The 16,167-nt window shown below is 47.3% G+C and overlaps 1 protein-coding gene and 1 pseudogene across 1 annotated transcript; both read left to right on the forward strand.

Moving 5' to 3' along the window:
* The first annotated feature begins 2,674 nt into the window (after positions 1–2,674).
* LOC109434642 (elongation factor 1-alpha 1) lies at positions 2,675–4,475 on the forward strand (annotated as a pseudogene).
* A 3,380-nt stretch (positions 4,476–7,855) lies between these two features.
* Positions 7,856–14,445, forward strand: KLF10 (KLF transcription factor 10). Its single transcript, XM_074316375.1, has 4 exons — positions 7,856–8,019; positions 11,107–11,340; positions 11,450–12,362; positions 12,854–14,445. Exons 1-4 carry the CDS (start codon positions 7,984–7,986, stop codon positions 13,111–13,113), a joined length of 1,443 nt encoding a protein of 480 aa, XP_074172476.1. The 5' UTR covers positions 7,856–7,983; the 3' UTR covers positions 13,114–14,445.
* Positions 14,446–16,167: the final 1,722 nt, after the last annotated feature.

Consider the following 16,167-nt stretch of genomic DNA (forward strand, 5'->3'; position numbering starts at 1 on the left):
CTATGAACGTTATACTGTGGGTCAAATTAGGTCTTCCCTATTCTTAGTGAACCAGGCAACAACTGGTGCATAGCAGATGCTGGGTCAAGGTGAACTCCCTTCCTTCCTATTACACATTTCTTTCCATCTCAGCGCACTCAGTACAGTTCTCATGGGGCAAGGCCGGGGGAGCACAGGGTGTGGGGGGGATTTTTCTTCCAGATCTACATACTTCCCACTTCTCCAAGTTAAAATAGAAAAAAGATGTCTTACTCCAATTTCTCTTCCTCTTCTACTTTATCAGTTTTTCCAGTCCTCCTTCTTGGGGCTTTCTCCCAGCTCTTTCAGATCCTTAAAATATATATAATATATTAGATATATTTTATATATATATATATATTTATTTATAAAATGAATATTTTGAAAACTGTGACTGTCACTCCAGAGCTGAATGAAATAAACACATACACATTGTTTCAGTTATCTCTTGTGGCATAGCAAACCACCCCCAAACCCAGGGTCACTCCTGCAAACAAGTGGGAGTAGGTGACTATTAGGTAGAGGGGAGGCTGGAAATGCCACCTGGGTTGCTCTTCCATTTAGTGTTTGTGATTCTGTGGGTCGGGAATTCAAGTAGAGCTCATCTCTGCTCCAGGCTGTGTCAGCTGGGCCTGCTTGGCTGGAGGGTTCCAGGTGGCCCTGCATCTGAAGTCTTGGTCCTGGCTGTTCTTTGGGGTGCCTTGGTCTCCTCCACATGGCCATTCTCCCTTCAAATGTTCTCTCATTGTTCAGCAGTTCAGCCTAAGCTCCTCTGCCTAGTGGCTGGTTTCTAAGAGGGTGAAAACAGAAACTACAAAGGCTTCTTAAGACCTAGTCATGAAGTCCCACAGCACCACAAAGGATTCTATTGGTCAAAGCGAGTCCCATGGCCAGCACCAATCGAGGGCTGGGGAAACAGACTTCACATTTTGAAGCAGGAAGGGGAAAATTACATTAGAAAAGATTATGTGGAATGGGAGGGGTTGTTGTGGCTATCTTTAGAAGCAATCTATTTAACATAGAGATCAAGATTTAAAAAAACATTTTTTTAATGAACTTAAAAACCATGGTAATTAGTACAATGAAAATAACTAATAATATTCACCAAAATATTATTATATTCCCGTCAGTCAGACGGGATCTTTTTTTTTTCTAAGCTCACACTTTCACTTTCTGAATCAGCCCTTGCTTGCCTCTCATCACACCTTTATGTCACAGTAGGCTAAGAAATCCTAAGTGTAGTGTGTGTGGCATATACGAAAGAAGTCCTCACCGTGTTACCCCTTTGCCAGTATTTCACCATGTGGCTGTTCCCTCTTCTTCTTCCTGTGCCTGTAGTTCCCCAGAAGCCCACCCCTAGTTTTATCTTTTGTCCTTTGCTCTTTCTAGGGGATTTTATCCACTCCTCTAGCTTCAACTGCCACCTATATATTAACTACTCCCACATTTTAATCACCACCTCAGATCTTTCCCTCCTGGACGGCAGACCTGAAACTCCAACTGCCTCCCGGCATCTCTATTTGGATGTCCCACAGGTAATCTCATCTTTACATGTCCTAAATCAAATTTGGCATTTTCTTCCTCTCCATCAAAATCTACTGCCTCCCTGTGGTCCCTTCCTTGGGTCTTGTTTTTGTCCTGTTTCATGCAGTAAATGAAGCCAGAAACACAGCAGCTCTCCTCCACACCACCCTCTTCCTCATGCCTACACGCAATCAAGTACCAAATCCCGCTAGTTCTTGATGTAGCTCGTCCATTTTTTCCGAGCCTGCCACCATTTCCTTAGTTTAGGCTAGCATTATCTTTGCTGCCTACATTACTACAAAAGCCTGCCCACTGGTGTTAGACCCTCACCTCTCTGGTCCATTCTGCACTAGGCCAGAATGAGCTTTCTATACCACCACTCCTGGCTAAAACCTGAGGGTGAAAGTTCCACATCTATATTCCTTAGTATGGCACACCAAAGCCCTTCATGTTCTGGGCTGCTTCTCTTAACATCCTGAGCTTCTCATCCTACCTCTCAAATCTGTAATCCAGACAATTCAGAGCATCCTGAATTCCCCAAGTTCTCTCTCCTCTCCACCTCCACCCTTCTATTCCTCCCGCTTAGAGATTAACCGGGGAAGCCTTCCCTGACCCCTTCCTTGGCCTACTAGGACATTCTGGACACACCCTTTTCTTAGCATTTATCACACTCCATACTGTCTGGCTCACTTATTTACTTCTCCCACCATACCGGAAGCTCCTTCAACAAAGGAGCGGTGCCTTTTTTATGCTTATTCCTCAGTGTTCAGCTAGTGCCTGGAACATGGTGGGGCAAGGAATGAATGGTGATGATATCCATTGATTGGAAGGAGCAAAGAGAAGATGACTCATGGGTACTATGTGTTTTAAAATCCATAAATGAACTGAGGGCTTTTTACATGTAAGCCCCCACCCCCACTTCCTTCATATTCTGATAGAAGGAGAAACCAGCACCATCAGTAGGAAAGGTCAGCATCTATCTGAGGCACTGCTTACTACTACCCAAGAACTTTATTTAACTCATGCCCAAGACGACAGATTTCCATGCCTGGTCCTGCAATAATACAAGCGAAGGGAGAGGTATGAAAGGATCCAGACTTCTGCCCAGGCATTTGTCCACATTCTGTCTGTAACTCCAGTAGGTCTTCAGAGACAACCTCCAATTTTATTTTCTCCATTTAAAAAATCTTGCTTTTTGCAACAGGTTTGCTACCAGAACACAGGTGTAGTGAAAACCACCGCTGAATCTAACCCAAAATGGGAAAGGAAAAGACACACATCAACATCGTTGTCATTGGACACGTAGATTCCGGCACGTCTACTACTGGTCATCTGATCTACAAATGTGGTGGGATCGACAAAAGAACCATCAAAAAATTTGAGAGGAGGTTGTTGAGATGGGAAAGGGCTCCTTCAACTATGCCTGGGTCTTGGATAAACTGAAAGCTGAATGCGAGCGTGGGATCACCACTGATACCTTCCTGTGGAAATTCGAGACCAGCAAGTATCATGTGACCATCAGTGATGCCCCAGGACACAGAGACTTTATCAAAAGTATGATTACAGGCACATCTGAGGCTGACAGGGCTGTCCTGATTGTTGCTGCTGGGGTTGCTGAATGTGAAGCAGGTGTCTCCAAGAATGGGCAGACCCGTGAGCATGCCCTTCTGGTTTACACACTGGGTGTGAAACAACTGATCGTTGGTGTTAGCAAAATGGATTCCACTGAGCTGCCGTATAGCCAGAAGAGATATGAGGAAATCGTTAAGGAAGTCAGCACCTGCATTAAGAGAATGGGCTACAACCCTGACACAGTCACATTTGTGCCAATTTCTGGTTGGAACAGTGACAACATGCTGGAGCCAAGTGCTCACATGCCTTGGTTCAAGGGATGGAAAGTCACCCGTAAAGATGGCAGTGCCAGGGGAACCACCCTGCTTGAAGCTCTGGATTGCATCCTGCCACCAACTCGTCCAACTGACAAGCCTTTGTGTCTACCCCTCCAGGATGTCTACAAAGTTGGTGGTACTGGTACTGTCCCTGTGGGCCGAGTGGACACTGGTGTTCTCAGACCCAGCATGGTGGTCACCTTGGCTCCAGTCAATGCTACAACTGAAGTAAAGTCTGTTGAAATGCACCATGAATCTTTGAGTTACGCTCTTCCTGCGGACAATGTGGGCTTCAATGTCAAGAATGTGTCTGTCAAAGATGTTCGTCGTGGCAATGTAGTTGGTGACAGCAAAAATCACCCAGCAGTGGAAGCAGCTGGCTTCATGGCTCAGGTGATTATCCTGAACCATCCAGGCCAAATCAGTGCCAGATACGCACTGTGCTGGACTGTCACACAGCTCACATTGCTTGCAAATTTGCTGAGCTGAAGAAGATTGATCGTTGTTCAGGGAAAAAGCTGGAAGATGGCCCCAAGCTTTTGAAATTTGGTGATGCTGCCATCACTGACACGGTTCCTGGCAAGCCTACGTGTGTTGAGAGCTTCTCTGAATACCCTTCTCTTGACTGTTTTGCTATTCATGACATGAGACAGACAGTTGCTGTGGGTGTCATCAAAGCAGTGGACAAGAAAGCAGCTAGAGCTGGCAAGGTCACCAAGTCTGCCCAGAAAGGTCAGAAGGCTAAATGAATATTATCCCCAATACCTGCCACTCCAGTCTTAATCAGTGGTGGAAGCACAGTCTCAGAACTGTTTGTCTCAATTGGCCATTTAAGTGTAATAGTAAAAGACTGGTTAATGATTACAATACATCGTAAAACCTTCAGCAGGAAAGAATGTTTTGTGAACCATTTGTTTCTTTGTGTGGCAGTTTTTAAGTTATTAGTTTTTTAAAATCAGTACTTTTTAATGGAAACAACTTGACCAAAAATCTGTCACAGAATTTTGAGACCCATTAAAACAAAGTTTAATGAGAAAAAAAAAATCTTGAGTTCCTAATATGGAACAGACACTAGACCAGAAAAATGATGATCACATGGCCACCATCTTGAAGGAACTCATATGTGGGTGGAGCACGGGCAGTGTCGTAAAAGAAGTGTGGACAGAGTGCGATGGGAGCACAAGAAAATAAATTCACCTTAGAGTCAAGAAGGAAGGCTTCAACAGGGTGGCAAAGATGCCCTTATAGGAGAAAAATATGTAGTTTTCCCCAAACAATGGTTTCCTTGTCTACTTTAAAGACAATCTAGATTTCATATGGTAGCCTATAAATTCCTCAGTCCTCTGGCTTCTCCTGCCTCACTTTCCAACTCTGTCCCCTCCCACTTTCCCTGGCACCCTCTCTACCTCAGGCCATACTGCATCACACAGGGCAAGCTGCTTCCTGCTGCAGGACTCTGGCACAGCTGTTCCCTCAACTAAGGTGTACTCTCTCTGGATCTGCCTATCCTCTCATTAGATTTTTCGCTTAAAAGTCTCTTCTTCAAAGCAAACTTCTCTCCCAAATCAAACCAGCTACCCACAGTCACATCACCCTATTGCAATTCTAGGCATTACAGTTAACTAACTTACCTGCATAAGTGAATAAATGTGTGTGTGTGTGTGTGTGTGTGTGTGTGTGTGTGTAGTTTATTGTACTTATCTTTGTCTTCCTATCCAAGGTTTTGAGAGCAGGGACCTGTCTGTCTTGTTCATTGCTGTTTCCCAGTGCCTAGAACACATAGTAGGTGCTCAACAAATATTTGTTGGAGTGGATAAATGAGCAACACAATATTTATTGAATGAGGATGTGGCTTAGAGACATGTAAGTGCACCATATGTTTGAGGAACAGCAAGTCATTTGGTATGGCTGTGACTGGGGTATGTTGGAGTGGGAGATCAAGTTGGGAGAGTAGGGCAGACTATATCCTAGGCAACAGGAGCAAAGAATCATTTCTAAGTAAGGAGTGTCATGATGGGATCGTGACTGTCAAAAAGCTACTCTGGATGTAGTATGGAGAGTCTGGGTACTGGGAACTGGCTGGGGTCGGGGTGGAGGCTGGGTTGGGAGATTAAACATGGTTTAATCCAAGGGAGAGCTGATGACAGACTGACCTAGAGCAACATTTGAGGGATAGAAATGGAAAGCAAAGGAAGAGAGACATTTTTGAAGTAAAACTGCTGAGACTTGGGGACCAAGTGGACACAGGGAGAAAGGAACGGCTGGATGAGAGACAGTGAGCTCATACAAGGAGCAGAAACAATTTAGTTTTGGTTATATTGAGTCTGTGGTGCCTGGGGAACATCTTTCTCTGAATCTCTAGGAATTGTGCCACCACCACACTGTTCCTCCTACCCCTTTTCTCTTTTCTTTCCTGTTTTGAATCACTCCCACAAGCCATGAATGCTCCCTGCTTCTCAGTGAGTTGGGGCACCATGCCAGCAGTCCCACATTCCTGAGGAAGGGACGAGGTTCAGACCTGGAGAGCTGGCTGTGGCCACCCAAGGGGGGCGGCTCCCTGACAGGAAGGAAGGCTGGCCTGTAGGCTGCACACAGACAGGAGCTTCCTCTGCTGCAGCAGGTGCCCAGGGCCAGCTGCTCCAACCCCTCAGGCTCGGATCAACAGGATGGGACAGCCCAGGCGGAAGGAAGCCTGCAGGGAGGGACACCCTGCCGACAGAAGCGGGGAGCGGATTGGGGCGGAGGAGACAGGAAGAGCTGCCTGGGCTGCTGAGCTGGCGCCCCTCCAGCAGATTCAGGCGAGGCAGTGACAGGAGGCCATTCAGTCCTCTTGCCCTCCCACCGTGGGCGTCTCTGGCCCTGTCAATCATATTAGTATTACTACTGTTGGCTAGCCTGAGCCTTATACCAGAAGAAACCATCGGAAGATTTTCATAAATTTGGCAGTTTCTAAAATAATTGTTCCCTTTCTGTGCTCATTCTGTGCTTACTGGGAAAGAAAAGACACTTACTTTTAGCCTTTCAGTTACACAGAGTGGTGAGACAGCTCAGGGGAGTGATCTTTGCAATGCGCGCAGCCTATCCAAAGGAGATAAAATCTCCGGTTTGCTTAAAGCCGGTTTATCACTACCCAACTCTCCAACAACAGCTGCTGTGAACCGGCATCAAACGGCTAAAAGGGGGTAAATAGGGAGCCAAGAGCCAAAGCAGAGGCAAGCGCTCCTAATCAAGAGGCCCGCCCGCCTCGGACTAGCCCAGCGGGGTGGAGATGGGGGTTGTGCGTAAGTGGAGAGCGAGTGGTGCTTTGAAGGGGCGCTGTGTCTCTGACCTAGCAGACATCCCAGCAGCAACCCCACCCCCAGGCGTGGCGAAGAGGGCCCCAGCCGTGCCGGGGCGGGCCCCTGGCGACCCTGGGTAACTCCTCCCCACCCCATCCCCACAAGCAGTTTCCAGGCAGGGCGCTTCCGGAGGCCTTGGCTCAGAGTGAGGGTGGGGGTGGGGAACACCTTTGAAACAGCTTGTAGACTGCAGTTTAAACTTTAACTACACCGACCGTCTGCATCAGAAAGGATAAAAACTCGGATCTACGGCACCCCATCACTCCATTGGTCCAGTTCTCGAGCTCCCCGCAGTCCCTACACCGTTTTCTCGGCGTCCTGGAGGGAGGATGGGCGGGGCGGGCAGGGGCGGGCACTACTGCTAGCGACTCAGATAGGGAGGGCGAGTCCGCGCCCGCCGCCCGGGCGTAGGCTGGGGGCCTAGTAGCAGGTGCCGGCTCAGTGACAGGGCTCCCTTCCCTCTCCTCTCCGCCCCCGTGATCCCACGGCTCAGCGAGGCAAAACCCAGCATATGTTCGAGAAATGCAGCCCAGTCGGTCAGCAGGCTCTGCTTTCTCGCCAGACGCTCAAGGGGACGGTGCTTCCAAATGCAAATATCTTGGCTCGGACCCTTTAGCCGCCACCTCCCCTGTCCAGCTGCCTGGTCCTGTCCACCCCGCGGCGGGCCGAGATGGGACCCCGCGCCGTGGGGACACGGCGGAGCCGGCTACACTCCCCACCTCCCACGTGGGACCGCAGTGCCTCGGCGCTTCGCAGTCGCCGCGCCCCCAGGCTAGGCCCCCGCCCACGTCACCGCCCCCTATGCTAGGGAGGGAGACGACAGGCGAGGAGTGGGCAAAGAGTAGGGGGTGTCACTGAGTCAGTGGGCAGCAGGAGTTCCCTGGGGCAGGGCTGATGGAACATGCTGCCGGGGATTGTGTACACGCTCCACTGACATAAGCTTCACGCTGCCGGGCAGCTGCTGATCACGCGTGGCGCCGCTAGTCCATTGGCCGGCGCCTCACACACCTTTGTCGCTGATTGGCCGGCCGCAGGCTCCGCCCCCACCCCCACCCGCGGCGCGCGGCTGGCGGAGCGGCTACCTGAATGGGGAGGGTGCAGACGGCGCGGAGCGCGGCGGCGGCGGGAGTGGCGTCGAGTGTCTCCGGGCTCCCGTCTGTGGCCAAGCAGCTTAGCAGCCAGTCAGTTCGCCGCCGTCAGACAGGCAGCCAACCATGCTCAACTTCGGCGCTTCTCTTCAGCAGGCTGCGGTAAGTCACCTGGGGATGCCTCTGTCCTTCCTTGCCTCGCCACGTCTGAGAGCCCGCAGGGGCGCGAACCCCGAGCCCCTGACATCAGCGGCGCCTGAGAACCTGGGCTGCAGCGGAGTCGTGGGGGAGGGGGGCTTCCTGCCTGCAGACTGGTCATTGGTGAGGACGTGTATCGCGAGGGGGTCAGGAGGGGGGTTTAAATCAGGAGACAAGGGAGAGGGATCTTGCTCAAGGTGTAATGAGAGGAAGGGGCAACTCCACAGGGAGACTTGAGGCAGGTAAGGAGGAGGTTAACTAACTGGAGGAGTCGAAAGAGTGAGGAGGGGGATGCTGCCTTGGCGGTGATAGGAAAAGGTATGGAAGGGGAGGGGGGAACAAGGGGGCCACCCTGCACCTGGCGCCGGGGAGAGATGCCCCCGCCTGGATCGGGGCTGCAACCCAGGGTGGGAGGGGGCTGCTTGCATACATTTGAGGGGCCAGGTGTCCACGGGAGAGGAGGAAGGCTACTACCTCTCTTGGAGATCTGAACCGAGGCTTGCAGGACCTGGGCTATTTAGCAGATAGCTGGGGGCTGGGGGGTGGGGTGCCGGCGTAGACGCGGGGGAATGGCACACTGCCGCAAATTGCCGAGGGGGAGACAAGGAGTGGACCCCCCCAGACGTCGGCAGGGGACTTCTCATTCTCGGTGGGGGCAGGTGGCCACCTTATGAGAAACCCTTGGAAGGGGTGGGGAGCCGCCTCAGGGATGGGAGGGTGGAAAGCGGGACCCAGCAGCGGGGCGGAGAAGGTGGGCGGGGGAGCCGGGGCCGCGAGACGCGGGGGCCGCGTGTCTAGGCGGGAGCCGCCGGCCTTGGGGCCGCGTGTATGGAGCCGGGGTCTGGGGGGGGGGGCTGCACGTCTGGGAACCCGTGGAGACGCGTGGCGGGCGGGGGCCGGAGCTGCTGGATCTGCGGGGAGGGAGACGCCGCGTCTGCCGGGAGAGACCGGGTGGTCTGTGGTCCTGCGGGCGGTGTGGGCGGGAAACGCCGAGGGCTTGGCCGGATCCCCGGGGGCTACGGCCGGGTGGAGGGCGGGGGCCGGGTTTCCGCGGGGACCCAGCTCCTCCTCTGGCAGCTCAGGCAGAGGCCGGGGGTGGGACGGGAGCGGGTGCGCCCGGGGAGCTTCTCGTCCCCGAGTGACCCAGCCCTGGCCTCCGCCAGGGGCGGGAGCGAGGCCCGGCCCCGCTGTCGGTTCCTAAGGGAACGGCGGCTCGCAGGGAGCTGGGAGGGGCGGGCGCTCCGGGAGCCGGGCGTTCGCGGCCCCGCCCCTCCCTTCGGGCTCGGGCGCGCACTGCCGGGCGGTTGGCGGCGGTGCCCGCGGCCCCTCCTCCAGGCCGGCGCGAGGGCGGGGGCCCTAGAGCTCAGGAAGTAGGTGAAAGGTGACGGCGCGGCAATTCCCAGTTCACGTTTCCGGCGCCGCCGGGAGCAGCGGCTGATCACGCTTTGTTCACATGCCTCGCCCCCTCCTCCTCCCCGCCCCCGCCCTTGGCGGCCCAGCCAATCCGGACTGGGGCCGCCGGGACGGCTGGCCAATGGCGGGGGCAGGGACTCAGGGACGTGCGAGCCGCGAGGAATGTTCCCAGTGACTCACCCGTGAGCCTCATTGAGGTTAGGGCGGCCCCATTCGTCTGTCCTCGCCAGCGAGGATCTCCCCCGCCGCGCGCCTCCGCCCCTTGTCTGCCTCCCCCGTCCGCGCCTCCGCCCGCGCTTCCCTTTCCTCCCTCCAGCCCCACTCCCTTTCCTGCCCTCCCCTCATCTCTCAGCTCACACTAGCTTCCCTGCTGCCTGCCTTTTCTCTATCCTTTCTTTGCACTGGCGTCTTGAGGCTTTTACACATACATGCGCTGTCCATTGCAGCTTACATAAAGGCGCGCGCAATTATGCAATTGCATTGTTAGATAAATTTCAAGAGCAATGGCTCGTTTTCTAAGCATTTCAACACTGAAGGTTTACGGATTTTTTTAAAACGAGCGTTGAGAATAACACTTTGTAACGTAAAAAATGTTTTTCGGTATTTTTACACAATCTCTACCTCGACAAAAAGAATAGGATCACATTAATGGAAAATGGGAAAGATGGGTACTACAATTTTAAGTGCAGTTTAAGGAACTTGAATATGAAACATTAAACACTTGGTAGAAGGAGCTGTACAAATAGAAAGAATGTGCTCTTGTCATCAAGCAGTTCTTTAAAAAATTAAAATAGTTTTGTTTTGACTATTGCATACTCCTTACAGTCGGGGTTTTTGTAAATTCAGAGTGGAATATTAAATTTTCTGATTTTCCTTGTTTGGGTATTACTGCATTAGCTGGTCATAGTTGTGAATATCAAGCCATTGTTAAATAGATCCAGTTAAAGGGAACACAGATGTGAAGCTGACACTTAAATAAAATAAAGCTTTGGAATTTTTCCATAGATTATCAAAAATTTTTAGATATCAAATAACTTAATACACTTTTTTGGAAGAGACTGAAAATTTCATATCCTATTGATTTTATCTCACAATGCAGTGTCTTTTTAAAGGTCAGATCCATTTCAACAGTCCAGAGCTCTGTCTACTACACTGCATTTTTAAGAAAGTTTTGGCTTTTGTTTTCTGTTAGGAACTCACGTCCAAGGTCCTCATGCTGTATCTGTAGTGTTGAAAAAAGATAACTTTTTCAGAGCCTTCCCTTAGTTATTTTGTCTGACCCCAGTTGCAGGAGGCCACTCTGGAAAGAATATAAAACTTTCTTTTTTTTCTAAGCTAAGAGCTTTAATTTTTTGGATCACAAATACATTGATACCTTTGGCCTTGGTCCCCTAATGATAAATAAGATGCTCCTCTTTACCTCATGGTGATATCAGTGTTCAAGCCTAAGTTTGAGAGGAACAATGAGGAAGATTTTATTACCTTTACCATCAGAGTAGGGGTGAGAGAAAAATTCTTATTTCAGATTTTAACTTGGAAAGTTGTGCAAATAGTAAAAAAGTAAAAAAGTACATTGCTCTGTGTCTTATTTCGATGACAAAAATATGCTTATAAGCATTTAATCTTTTGTTTCTATAGGAGGAAAGAATGGAAATGATTTCTGAAAGATCAAAAGAGAGTATGTATTCCTGGAACAAAACCGCAGAAAAAAGTGATTTTGAAGCTGTAGAAGCCCTTATGTCAATGAGCTGCAGTTGGAAGTCTGATTTTAAGAAATATATTGAAAACAGACCTGTTACTCCAGTATCTGATATGTCAGAGGAAGAGAATCTGCTTCCGGGTACACCTGATTTTCATACAATTCCAGCGTTTGTAAGTATTATTGTTTTTAAGATTAATGTAAATGATGTAATTTCTTGTAATTTACATAATGAACTTTACTTTAAATTTCTCACTCTGTTGCCTGTATATTTCTTTGTAGTGTTTGACTCCACCTTATAGTCCTTCTGACTTTGAACCCTCTCAAGTGTCAAATCTGATGGCACCAGCACCACCTACTGGACACTTCAAATCATTCTCAGATACTTCCAAGCCTCACATTGCGGCACCTTTCAAAGAGGAAGAGAAGAGCCCACTACCTGCCCCCAAACTCCCCAAGGCTCAGGCAACAAGTGTGATTCGTCACACTGCTGATGCTCAGCTGTGTAACCACCGATCCTGCCCAGTGAAAGCAGCCAGCATCCTCAACAGTCAGGACAATTCTTTTCGAAGAAGAACCCACCTAAATGTTGAGGCTGCAAGAAAAAACATACCTTGTGCAGCTGTGTCACCAAACAGATCCAAATGTGAGAGAAACACAGTGGCAGATGATGACGAGAAAGCTAGTGCTGCACTTTATGACTTTTCTGTGCCTTCCTCAGAGACAGTAATCTGTAGACCTCAGCCAGCCCCCATGTCCCCACAACAAAAGTCGGTGTTGGTTTCTCCACCTGCAGTGTCAGCAGGAGCAGTGCCACCTATGCCGGTCATCTGTCAGATGGTTCCCCTCCCTGCAAATAACCCTGTTGTGACAACAGTTGTTCCTAGCACTCCACCCAGTCAGCCCCCTGCCGTGTGCCCACCTGTGGTGTTCATGGGCACTCAGATGCCGAAAGGTGCCGTCATGTTTGTCGTGCCCCAGCCTGTTGTCCAGAATCCAAAGCCTCCAGTGGTGAGCCCAAATGGCACCAGACTCTCTCCCATTGCCCCTGCTCCAGGGTTTTCCCCTTCGGCAGCAAAAGTCACTCCTCAGATTGACTCATCGAGGATAAGAAGTCACATCTGTAGCCATCCAGGATGTGGCAAGACGTACTTTAAAAGCTCTCACCTGAAAGCCCACATGAGAACGCATACAGGTACCAACCATTATTTATGTCTTAGAAATTTAAATGAAGATTTTTTTGGCAGTAATCACAGATATAATCTAGGCATATTAAGGAAGAACTTGTCTTATTAGCCAATTCAGTGGATGATATTTACTTTGCAAGCTCCTCTAAAAGATTTCATTAAAACAAAACATTAAGGTGTTTTGTTGTCATTTCTCAAATAATGGTTCTTTAAATGTCTTGAGTAGTTACTCTTTAAAGCCTTTGTATCAGAGTTGAGGTCAGAAAACTTTTATGTATTGGGCTTCTTTTATAAGGAAAAGATTTTAATAAACATGACAGTGAAAGTTAAAAATAGTGTGATACACAGTATAGTACTCACTTGACAATTTATTAATTTAGTAGCTTTTATTTTAAAATGTATCTCTTGAGATATACATTTAATATCTTTAGATATAATTAAGTATGTAACTTAAAGTGATTTAATAAATGTGTAGTAATAATTGAATTTTGTGTTTCAGGAGAAAAGCCTTTTAGCTGTAGTTGGAAAGGTTGTGAAAGGAGGTTTGCCCGTTCTGATGAACTGTCTAGACACCGACGAACCCACACAGGTGAGAAGAAGTTCGCCTGTCCCATGTGTGACCGGCGGTTCATGAGGAGCGACCATTTGACCAAGCATGCGCGACGTCATCTGTCAGCCAAGAAGCTACCCAACTGGCAGATGGAAGTGAGCAAGTTAAACGACATTGCCCTACCTCCAGTCACTGCTCCAACGCAGTGACAGATCGGAAGGTGAAGAATTAGTACTAACTTTGGTCACAGCTGGGAGCCAGTGGTGATATAAGACTGCTTCCACTGCAAGTCTGTGGCCCTCCAGTGGGGGCTGTGAGCAGAAGCCCCGCAGCTTGGGGAGAAGGCCCAGACTGGGTTAGATGACAAGTGCTGTGGTCACAGGCCAGGTCACAGAGTGGCAGGGTTCATTTCTTACCACATAAGAGAGATGAGAAAGCCTTTATTCCTTTAAATATTTTTTGAAGGTTTCAGATGAGGTCAACACAGGTAGCACAGATTTTGAATTTGTGTGCACAATTTGTTACTTTACGCTTGTCATTTATACTTGAGACCAACTGTTTTCAATGTGATTCTTCTAAAGCACTGGTTTCAAGAGTATAGAGACTGGAAATCAGCATTACGGTACAGAGATGGAGATACAAAATCAATTTTTAGTATTACAAATATTGTCATCTTTTCCTAGAGTTATCTTGTTTACTATTCCTAGTCTTTCCAGTCAACTTCGTGGACATAGTTGTTAAACATATCTAGAACTAGCATTTTTACACTATTGCTGACATTTGGAATTGATTAGCTGTATATTGCTAAAGAGGACCCAAAGACTTGGAATCCTCAATAATTTAATTGCTTTGAAGTGTAACTACAAATTTTTTGCATTTCTGTTTTGAAAGTTTAACAGATGACTATATCTAGGCATTTTATTATGCTTTGAACTTTGCCTGCCGTTTCTTGTGTAGATTTGAAATTGTATACCAATGTGTTTTCTGTAGAGACTAAGATACACTGCACTTTGTTTAGAAAAAAAATTCAAAGATGAAAATATATATTGTAAAGAAGGGATATCACGAATTTTAGATAACTCCTTGAAAAGGATGGCGTATGTCATCAGTAAAGTACCCTTATGTTATGAGGATATAACATGTGCTTTATTGAACTAGAAAATTAGTGACCATTATTCACAAATGGACAGTTATTGTCCTGTTAATTTATAGGAGTTTTGGTGGGAGATACGGAACTGGGTGGGTGGAAAAATTACTGGAACATTCGCTTTTGTTAACAGTATTTCTGTTATATTCTGTTGTACACATAGTGGTAAAACAAAAGTAAATTGTTTAAAATATATAGTGAAAAAATGTCCGTATATCTTCCCTTTTAACATTTTACTCTGTGTTGGGTCTAGATTTCTGACATCAAAACTTGGACCCATGGAAAACAAAGAGAGTTTTCTTTTAATAAAAAATCCTTGTGATTTACAATTTGCACAATATTTCTTTTGTTGTACTTTATATCTTGTTTACAATAAAGAATTTCCTTTGGTATATATAATTGGTTGATTGCATTTGTTGAAAACCATTCTCTAACCTTGACATTCATCACTACCAAAGGACTTAGTGTCTGAATTCCTCTAAGGCCCTCCTTCAAATTTGGAACTGAAGGAGTGTGTCTTTAACATATGAATCAAGTTAGTACACAAATTTAGAGAGGCCAGGTATCTTATTCATTAAGATAATATAAGAGCCTGCCTGTTCTAAGAAATCAATACATTTTAATTTTTAAACATTCTTGTGCATTTTGATGATTTGGGGTTGAAATACAGCTCTGGCTCTCAGCAAAGCCTTGTTAAGTAGCATTAAATTAAAGGGAACACCACAGTGTAATTACAAGCAATGAGACTGCTGTGGCAAAAGAAAAAAAGCCTGACCTATTAAATAGAGTAAATTATTCACCTCTAAAGATTAGATTAGCTCAGACCATTAAATGATACCTTAAATGCAGTAAACGTACTGGTACTTAAGCACCGATCAAATGAAAAGACCTGATGTATCTGCTCCTGACATCCAACCATCATCATGTTCCAATGATCCAGCATAACCCTCCTTCTGATACATCATTAGGTCAGTTAGTAGCCTAATGCTACATCACAATGCCTACATCATTTACCTCCTTCATCTCATCACTTAGGCATTTTAGTATCTCACACGTTCATAAAGAGACAAAAGAAAGGTGAGTGCAGTACAGTAAGATATTTTGAGAGATACCACATTCACTTAAGTTTTATTACAATATATTGTTATAACTGTATTTTGTTAATCTCTTACTCTAATTTATAAATTATACTTTATCATAGTATATGTAGAGTTTGGTACTATCTACCGTTTCAAGCATCCATTTGGGTTCTTGGAACATGCCCTCCATGGATAAGGGGGGACTGTGTGTGTGTGTATAAGAAGGTTTATTATGAGTAATTGGGTCATGCAATTACAGAGGCTGGCAACACTTGCCCCAAGATCTGCAGTGGGCAAGCTGGAAATTCAGGAGGGATATAGTTCCAGTCCAAATGCTGGCAGGCTCAAGACTCAGGAGGAGCTGATGCCTTTCAGTTGTAGTCTGAAGGCAGGAAATAAATGGATGTTCCAACTTGAAGGCAATTGAGTAGCCACAGTTCCCCCTTATTCAGTGCTTTTGTTTTATTCAGGCCTTCAACTGATTGAATGAGGCCCACCCACACTAGGGAGGGGGATCAGCTTTACTCCGTCTGCTGATTCAAATGTTGATCTCATCTAGAAACATTGTCACAGACACACCCAAAATGATGTTTGACCAAATAATATGGGCACCTCAGCCTAGGCAAATTAACATACAAAATCAGCCATCACACCTGGATTCTAGTCCTGGTTACAATGATAACTATACCTTGGGAAAGCAGCTTTGTCATGCTGGATCTCAGCATCCACCTTTAAGAATGGGCTAAACACAGCTACCTTATTTAGCTCATAGAGCTACTGGCAAGCTCAAATAAACACTCTTGGAAAGTATAATACATTCTCCATTTGTTGGCACTGTTACAGCACCCATGTATGGGAAAATATGCATGGCAATAAACGGATTAGAATGCCAACCTGGGTGGCCACCCATTCTGGAAAAGGGAAGCCACCTAGATCTGGGATGATTAAAGAATTCTGATTTCCCGGGTTCCCACACTTCTACATACATATCTAGTTATTTGGGTGATCCATTTATAGTAACTCATTACAATGAGGCC

Source organism: Rhinolophus sinicus, linkage group LG12 (assembly GCF_036562045.2).
Source record: "Rhinolophus sinicus isolate RSC01 linkage group LG12, ASM3656204v1, whole genome shotgun sequence".
Lineage (NCBI taxonomy): Eukaryota > Metazoa > Chordata > Mammalia > Chiroptera > Rhinolophidae > Rhinolophus > Rhinolophus sinicus.

Coding starts and splice junctions, on each gene's coding strand:
- KLF10 (XM_074316375.1), top strand. CDS start 7,984: ATGCTCAACTTCGGCGCTTCTCTTCAGCAGGCTGCG. Junction 8,020..11,106: donor CTTCTCTTCAGCAGGCTGCG/GTAAGTCACCTG, acceptor TTGTTTCTATAG/GAGGAAAGAATGGAAATGAT. Junction 11,341..11,449: donor TTCATACAATTCCAGCGTTT/GTAAGTATTATT, acceptor ATTTCTTTGTAG/TGTTTGACTCCACCTTATAG.